The sequence below is a fragment of the Ptychodera flava genome, unplaced genomic scaffold (genome assembly GCF_041260155.1).
Source record: "Ptychodera flava strain L36383 unplaced genomic scaffold, AS_Pfla_20210202 Scaffold_78__1_contigs__length_561843_pilon, whole genome shotgun sequence".
NCBI classification, from domain to species: Eukaryota; Metazoa; Hemichordata; class Enteropneusta; family Ptychoderidae; genus Ptychodera; species Ptychodera flava.
Window position 1 is genome coordinate 553,016 of NW_027248400.1, and position 9,070 is coordinate 562,085.

Sequence of the window (9,070 nt, forward strand, 5' to 3'; positions counted from 1 at the left end):
TGAAATTGCACTGAGACAGATATATCGACAAGATGGAAAATAAAATTATGTATTTCTGAAGGAACGGTATCGCGAAACGAGAAGACTGTTTGTCGAACAAACGCAGTGGTGTTTAGATGAGGAATATCAAACATTGTCTTAAGGTTAAACTGGTGAAAGCAAAAGTGAATTGAAATTCATGAAAACATAACATCGGAGACTAAATTCTGAAATTCTGATTTTTATAAAACGGCTGAAAGGCTGCGATTTAAGAAACAACTGAATTCCAGTTTTCATGTAACAAGAACAAATAGCATAATTACGAAATTTAACGTAAATAGTTTGTTTTGCAATATCCTCAATTTGATGGAAAAATTCCATTTGCACTCCGTCTTAATTAGTATGAATAGTTTCAAAAGTTGAAGTCTTTCAGAAGTCTTTCTTTTCCTTGTATTGTAACTTGCCTTGAACCTTCAGCAGAAACAAATGTTGACGACACAATATCACGCAATGTGGACCCAACAAGTATAGCTGTTTCATTGTTTGGCATTCGTGCAGATCCTTTGGATTTTAAAAATTCTCTCCGTCCTTGAATGACTTAGCAACTTCCACAATGATGTCTAGTATTGCCAGTACATGTTCATCCGTGGTGAGGTGGTCAATTTCTTGCCCCTTTTGCCCAATTGCACAGTAATTCGCCAATGTAAATACATATTCCGGATCGATTTCTGCAAGTTCACTGAGCTCAGAACTACACATCCTCGATATTCACACCATGCCAAATGTCCATGTGTGTGCAATGACAATCATCGGTATACCATTTCTGTACAGTGTGAAAAAAAGTAACCGGTTTACAAAACGACAAGGTGCCAAACTTAAGAAACGTAGCCTGACGTGTTGTTTTTCAAAGTGGACCTCTTGTACAGGTGTAACGTATATAAACAGAATAACAGGCTGACTAAAAGATATAAAGATATAAATTTGAACGTATCTCTGTATCAAATTTGATTGATTAGGCATCAGTAGTAAAAATAATACCCAAAGCGAATATTCCTCATCAGACTGAAAACAATTTATTTCATGATGTCGTATTGAAGGAATTTTATACTCTTTTATGCAAAAACTACAGCATGCAATGGAGATCCTTGAAAGCATCATACACGTAAAATCTTACTTTTATATATAAGTAAGAAATAAGATGCTCACCGTACATTCTCCTGACTTCTGATACAATATGTATTCCGGAGTCTATGTTGTTGTAAGTTATTTTGTGGACGTAAATGACACAGTGAATTCTCGTTTCATTCTTAAGCACACCAACCCGTTCAAGTGTTCTACGCGATAAAGATTTTTCGTCGAAAGCCCTGCCACTAAGAATGTTCTGACAGCGCTTCCGCACTATATCTCTTTGCACTCTCGGGATTATCATGTCAAGCTATAGCATTGGTGTCACAGAAATACAGGGTTTTATCTTGATATTTGACACCGTACCGCAAGCACTTCTTTGTCCCACTCGATTGAAGAGGAAGCACCTGTACCAGAGGGGCGTTAGATCCTGTCAGTGCCTAGTTTAGGGAAAGAAACACATCTTTTGAATTTCAAGTGCAGACAACAAGTCAAACTAAATTGAACATTTAATCGATGTTACGTACGGCCAGTGTTGTTTAAAAGCTGTGCCTGTGTGTGGAGAGAGCTTCCTATACATTTCAATACAGAGCTTAATGATTTTGCCGTTTCATCCTATTTCATGTCTCACAAAGTCATGATTCAAACCGAATCACAACCACGTATTGGCAACGCATTCGGATTGTTGTTTTTCTAAATGTTTACGCGCTGCAGAGTATGATTTTAGATTATCATAACTGCATTGTTATTCGATTGTACTTTCGATTGGTATATCATAGCAGACGATTCTCGTGCAGAAGCATCAGGGCTTAAATTGCTTTAACATCAATATTGTGCATTATATCACCATGCCCTGTCCATCGCGTTTTAATTGGTCAAGCTGAACCATGTGAATGCCAACAAATACACAGTAATGGTTTGTTTTCATGCCCGTGAATATGAATAATATCGTAAACATAGTAACTTGGAAGCTAAAACGAAAATTTTGTTTTTTGCAAAATTCACAATCAACCAAAAAAATAAAATGGAGCATTTGTCGGCCAAGTTTAACCGCTTATTTTCAAAAAATCTCCGGATTTGCATAATTTTTGCAGCGCGCGCACTACTCACTGACAGGTTCCGGGCCCGTTGTCGTTCGCACGGGAAATTTTCGTAAATTTTGACAGTTTTTCGGGATTCGTTAATAATATAATGGAAATAACAGACTCCGCGCTGACCATTAACGTTTATTTATGGGCAAGGGCGAGAGGAAAGTCAAGAATTAATGGGCGAGGCTTGCCGAGACCGTTAATTGTCGTCCGTTATTTCTATATTATATTACCATGCTCTGTCCATCGCATTTTAATTTGTCAAGCTGAACCACGTGACTGCCCAAAAATGTACAGTAATGGTTTGTTTACATGCCCATGAATATGAATAATATCGTAAACATAGTAACTTTACAGCTAATACGAAAATTGTGATTTGTAAAAATATCATTATCAATCACGAAATAAAACGGAGCACTTGTGGGTCAAGTTTAGACATCCTTTTTCAAAAAAATCTCGAGATTTTCAATTTTTTTTTTCTGCGCGCACTATTCAATGACAAGTTCTAGGGGCTCATTGTCGTTCGCACGGGAACGTTTGACGGTTTGTCTGGGTTCGTTGATAATATAATGGAAATAACAGACTCCGGGCTGACCATTAACGTTTATTTATGGGCAAGGGCGAGAGGAAAACCAAAAAATAACGGGCGAGGCTTAATTTTTGGCTTTCCTCTCGCCCTTGCCATAAATAAACGTTAATGGTCAACGAGTCGTCCATTATTTTTATAGTATTAATCTTTTTCTTTCGACATGACAGTATGCCATCATAAAAATAGTGTACATTTGGCAGATATCTCAGTTATGCATCATTAGGTCATAACAATGCACTGCATTGTATATATTTCAGCTTTTTCCTCACTCCTTAACGACATTCTGTGCTATAAACATATATCAATTGGCAATAGTAATTGTAATCATCGCTGAAGTTCTTACCAAGTTATTATAAATGTTCATTTTCTTTCAAGTACATTTAAAGAGTGTCACAGTGACTGTACGTCATATCGCTAAAATGCATTCTGTCATTCACATTATAAACCCTTAAATGACGCCTTCAACATACCTGATAGAATGTGTTGATTGTTGCAGATTTACCGTGTGCCGCGGGTCCAATAAATGCAATGTTTTGATCACAGATACTTGCACATATGCTTTCTGAATTCAGGTTCATGAAACAAACAAAGAGTAAATATTAAGTGGCGGGCTAAGGCTGCATTCACAAACACCTCTGGGAATTTCAGGGGGACTTGAAAAAATTTACAACATGCCAAGGGGATCTGAAAAAAATGACATTGCAAAGGGGACTTGAAAATTTATTGAATATCAAATTCCTTTTCAAATACCTTCTGGCAGTTTCATTTCCTGTCATTTCCATTTTCGGCGCGCCCTTCGGGCGCAAGTTTTAGAGTATATCAAACAATTTATTGATCCAAGCAGCCACCTTGAGGCAAAAGATTAAGGTTGTCATGATTTCTACTCACCTAACCCCTGTGTTGAGCAAAACTGGCATCTAATGACTAAAATTTTCAACTTAACCTTTCAATAACAATTTGGGAGATAACTTATTTGATAACATTCTCTCATTGACAATACATGGGGTCTAGGTCAGTGTCAAACATTCATGTCGCCGTATGTACATATTTTTTGAGGACTTTGACAGAATTCAAACTATTTAGAATAGTGCATAGTGTCATCAATAACAACTGGAAGCTTCAGGTCAAACAACCTTTGAATAACAATTTGGGAGATGATAACCTATGTGTTATTCGTAGTTTCCTCAGTCATAGCCTACAATGTATAGTGAATCAACATTTTCAGTGAAATTCCAAAATCAAATTTCTTGCACACACATGGGCTTGTAAGCACCTTAGTCTAATCAAGTACATCAATATCAATAATCAAGTGTACATATATACAAAGATATAACGATTTATGTACTATAAAAAATTATTCATAGTTTCCTCATAGACTACAATTATTCATAGTTTCCTCATAGACTACAATGTATAGTGGATGAACATTTTCAACGAAATTCCAAATGAAATGTCTTGTACACATATGCACATGTAAGCACCTTAGTCTATTAAGTACATCAATATCAATAATCAAGCGTACATATATACAAAGATTTAACGAGTTACGTACTATAAAAATTATTCATAGTTTCTAAATTGAGAAAAAAATATTTTCAGTTTTGTCATAGACGCCCATGTAAAGTGGATCAACTTTTTCGGCGAAATTCCAAAATCAAATTTCTTGTAAGCACATGTAACCACAATCTTCTAAGCAAGTACAATAACGCCAATAAATAAGGGTCCATTATGCACGAATATGCAAGTTTTCAATTTGGAAAAAAAATTTTTCAGTTTTGTCATAGACTCCCATGTATACTGGATCAATATTTTTTGAATTCCAAAATCAAATTTCTTGTACACACATGCACTTCTAAATACCCCATGCTAATCAATTACATTATCAGTTATCAAACGTCTATAGATGAACAAATATTGCTACCTTTATATTGCAAAATACACGTTCAAACAAAGTTATTTATAAACCTTATCTCGAAGAGCAAGGTTTAATGAAGGACAAATACTTCAATTGTAGAGCAAAGTATGCGATTTTTGAAGCGGTTATATGTGATAACCATGTGATATGGTTACAGAAATGTATGCAAAGAGACAATGAGGGCGATGATATTTTATAAACATTGGCGGACTAACCATTCAAAATTGGCTAACAAGACGAAACCGGAGAAATTCAGGTACTACTGAGTTTGCCATATACTCTAAGTCAAACTGCCATTTTGCATTCGTTCGATAATAGTCCCTCCCAAATGGACAAATCTTCAATAAGATATTACAGAGGTTTGCAATAACCAGCAGTTTTTTCCGAAGGAATATTTCTCATGAAAATAACAAGGAAACCCTTCATACTAGATATTTTCAAAAAGCAGAGAGCCTAATAGTTTACTCGAAGGATGAAGGGGTCTATATTTCGGGTAGAAAACCTAAAGTTTGGTATTAATGATCACAATTAATTTCGGTCAAGAACGTAAAACTAATTTCTGAATTTAATTTGAAACAAGAATATATGTCGAAAAAAATCCACACTACTTATTTTGCACTATCTATCCCATTCTAAAGTGGCAGGATTGAAAGACTGACAGACATTCAAAAACTGATGTAAATAATGATCAGCAAAATTAAAATGCCTTATATAAGAACGTTATTGCCAAAAAATTCCGTTTTGTCATACACTTGTTAAAGAACATAATGTGAAAATTTCAGAAATTCTAACCAAGCTAGAGAAGAGTAAAAATTGTTTTTAAATATTGAAATTGGGAGAAACAATAAGCAGGGAAATTGGGTGATTTGTATAAGTTTGCATAAATTTATACTTGTTTTTCATATAACTTGCGACCAAACCATATTTTAATCGTAGGTGGACGAATTACTTAAAATTGAATGAATCTTTGCGAAAAACTGATTTTGAGCAAAATACGATGTGTGACGTGCAACACCACCATAAGTAGGATCTGTATCTTGTAAATACTGGTGTGCAAAAATCATGCTTTAAAAAACTTGGCTAACATTTAAAGAATCTCACCTTTCAACTTCTCTAACTTTGAAGAACTGTTTCCTTCAGATACTCTCTGATGTAGTGTATCTACTGCTGTCACGTCTTCTTCTTGTAAGTTTCTTTTGTTTTCAATATTTTATCAGGATCACCGATATATTTATCTAGCCAAATAGGTATATCGACAGTTACCATTTTCATGCGCAAAATAAACATTTCCACGTGCAAAATTAACTATTTACTGCCTATTTAGTGTGGAAGACAGTTTGTGCTCGTATAGTATTTTAAGTTATAATTGTTATTGTGTCCCAAGTTCGTCTAATCAATCATTGACTACCCTGCAATATTATTATCCATGGACACACTAAAACAATCAATAATGAACTTCAAAATTAAACATTTGTTCATCAATGTAGTGGTCTTAAAAGATTTTATAGTATGACTTAGTACAACTGTTTAGACTGCAGGGATTAAAATCGCTGGAATTTCAGAAAAATATTTCTAACTTCATGTTTCTTTTCGTTATACGAACGAAAAGGGGCATTATTGCACAAGCTACAGCCACTTAACCGACGGTGGTATTTATAAAAATGTGAACACAATATACTTTTGAAGCATTGAGCTTTGATGAGTTGTTCCTGAATGCACGCAATACACCAAACATACGGACACACACACATACCCATACATACATACATACATACATACATACTACATACATACATACATACATATACATACATACATACATACATACATACATACATACATACATACATACATACATGCATGCATGCAAACATACATACATACATACATACATACATACATACATACATACATACATACATACATACATACATACATACATACATACATACATACATACATACATACATACATACATACATACATACATACATACATACATACATACATACATCGGAAATAAGAAATCAATCTAAACAAAATGTAGATGAACGGTATAACTTACGCTGCCCTACGTTAGCACTGTAGATGTTTCCTTGTTTTTGTACTCCAAGGGATACAAGCTCTTTATCTAAGCCATCGACGGACTCCTTAAAGTATTTGAAATCGTAAAAATCATAACAACGTCTCCCTTCGACCATATGGCTTATCCAACCATCTGAAAGAAGATAATCACTCCAATATTAAAGACTCAGTGTCTTTGATTCATTAGTTTGTGGTATCATCTAAACATTTATTAACTTTTCCTTTCTTTACGTGTCTTGTGTTGCCAAACGCTTTCCCGCAACTTACAAATGGATATATAATGATTACACATATTAAATATACAACTTCAAATGGTGTAAGAAGCGGAGGTCACCGAGCCAGTCAAGGGTAGTGTCATCATGACAAAAATCTGAGGAACTCGACACGGCAAGTAAATAATTTAGACCATATGCAATTCGTGATCGTCTATCGAACCGATAAAAGAGATACTCGTCTGTCGAACTGATGAAAGAGATATTCCACAGTAATGGCATGACCTGCTGTATGGTGTAAAAGTATAAAAAAATAAAACTCTATAGAATGGTGTGTTTTACATTATTTAAGATGCAAGTCCAGGACAAATTGTCGTCACATAACCATTTCTACCGAAGTGACATAATTGGATAATGAAGGCAAATCACTTTCAACATGTAATTGATTCGTGTGAGGAAAAGGCGTGAAAATTGGAAATTAAACATCATTTTATGGCAATATTATATACCCGTTGCAAATGATATGGCAGTGTTGTGGTTCCCTTGATCCATTAAATCATGGGTAATAACTGCAGTTCAAAACTCGCCTAGATTTGCATAAACTGTGTGGGCATATAATCATCAAAACAGAATATATTGAAGGAATAAACTTTGGCAGGCTGTCGCGTAAGTAATATGCTGTCGCGTAGATCGTGGAATAAACGCGTCTTTGCCAGCCAGTCACTACAGCCGAGAAAAGTCAAGAGACTTTGCCTACTTTAAAACTCACCGAGATCAACAGTTTCGTCAAGTTTTAGAGGTACGATATTTTTGCGACGGCTGTCGGCATAGCTCGCTTCTTTGTTGCAGTTAACAGAGTCCTTGTAGGCTTTGCTGACACACAGCAAGACAGCACTTGAATTGTCGACACCCTCAGTCATCGCCCAGGCAATACTACCTGAAACAATAGTGAGCAAAAACAGCACAGTAAGCAGATTCATATTACCACAGTGGTGGGCGAATTCTTGACAGATTCGATTGTTCCATTTCAGAAGTAACCCAATCTTTGAGTCCTTAATATGATACACTGTTTCCCTTATGAAAGGCTTCAATATCTGTTTTAATGAGCTTAAATTTGTAATCAGCACACTATTGATTGCATATAGGATATATGTCAAGTTCTTCTTTAAGTCCCCCTCCCTTGAAAGTTAATTGTTCAATATTGACAGCCGTTCCCATTATTTCCTTACTGTGATACTTCCAATCACACTTGCCCATACTCAGCATGAATGACATCGCATTATTGAAATGAAAAACCTTGTATTTGTGTTCCAAAAACGGATCAGTATTTAAGATAACTGTAGCTGCAAATATAAACCATCAATTACAAAGTATTTATACTTAGAACAATCCCAGTCAACAGACCTTCCTCGTGGCGCAGTTCCATCCCTATTCTATAACCTTTCTCTTCAAGTGCCTCTTTGATGATCATCACCTCCTGAAGGTTTTCCCAGTTGTATGATATCATGATGTGTTCTTCGTCTTGTAGTGACATCAGTGTGATTTATTTTTACAATTAGTTGATTCTGGAAGAGAATCGCCCTTGTCTATGATCATGATTGAAGACAAATGCATAGATAGTTTAAGAGTTACCCTTCTTTATGCACATATGAAGAAACCAGCATAACCGACTACTCAACTTAACTTTAGTCCAAACGCTACTGTTCATATTTATTTTTAAAAATGAATTAAAACTGCAAGAAGTGTGACACATTCCACTTATTCGTTAAGAAAACCCAAGGAACAAATTACAGGGTGCGGGTTTGTCCAGCCAGTTACATGGTGCATATATGTAATAAAACTTGTCAAAATGCCTGTTTGTGTGGTACGATTTCACAGTTGCATGCAAAGGCCAATATCCGGCCTGCAACAACCTCGCATCTGCCTCATGTTCGTCATTGGCGTATGTTTTCAACTTTGTTCAGTATTGATATGCATAAGGGTTCTGATAAAATAAAATCATAAAATTCCGACCGCGTCATGTATTACACATATGTTCTCTCTCTCTCTCTCTCTCTCTCTCTCTCTCTCTCTCTCT

General features: G+C 35.5%; 1 protein-coding gene across 1 annotated transcript; it reads right to left on the bottom strand.

Moving 5' to 3' along the window:
* Positions 1–1,447: 1,447 nt before the first annotated feature.
* LOC139128913 (uncharacterized) lies at positions 1,448–8,542 on the bottom strand. The gene is made up of 6 exons (XM_070694611.1): positions 8,398–8,542; positions 7,763–7,930; positions 6,762–6,914; positions 5,798–5,931; positions 3,252–3,343; positions 1,448–1,544 (listed from the first exon to the last, which is right to left on the bottom strand). Exons 1-4 carry the CDS (start codon positions 8,525–8,527, stop codon positions 5,867–5,869), a joined length of 516 nt encoding a protein of 171 aa, XP_070550712.1. The 5' UTR covers positions 8,528–8,542; the 3' UTR covers positions 1,448–1,544; positions 3,252–3,343; positions 5,798–5,866.
* Between the last annotated feature and the right edge of the window lie 528 nt (positions 8,543–9,070).

What these genes read in the sequence shown, in the direction of transcription:
- LOC139128913 (XM_070694611.1), bottom strand. Translation starts at nt 8,527, where the DNA reads ATGTCACTACAAGACGAAGAACACATCATGATATCATACAACTGGGAA. An exon ending in TGACGAAACTGTTGATCTCG is followed by an intron (nt 6,915 to 7,762) that starts GTGAGTTTTAAA and finishes ATCTTCTTTCAG; the next exon opens with ATGGTTGGATAAGCCATATG. An exon ending in CAGTGCTAACGTAGGGCAGC is followed by an intron (nt 5,932 to 6,761) that starts GTAAGTTATACC and finishes CTATTTGGCTAG; the next exon opens with ATAAATATATCGGTGATCCT.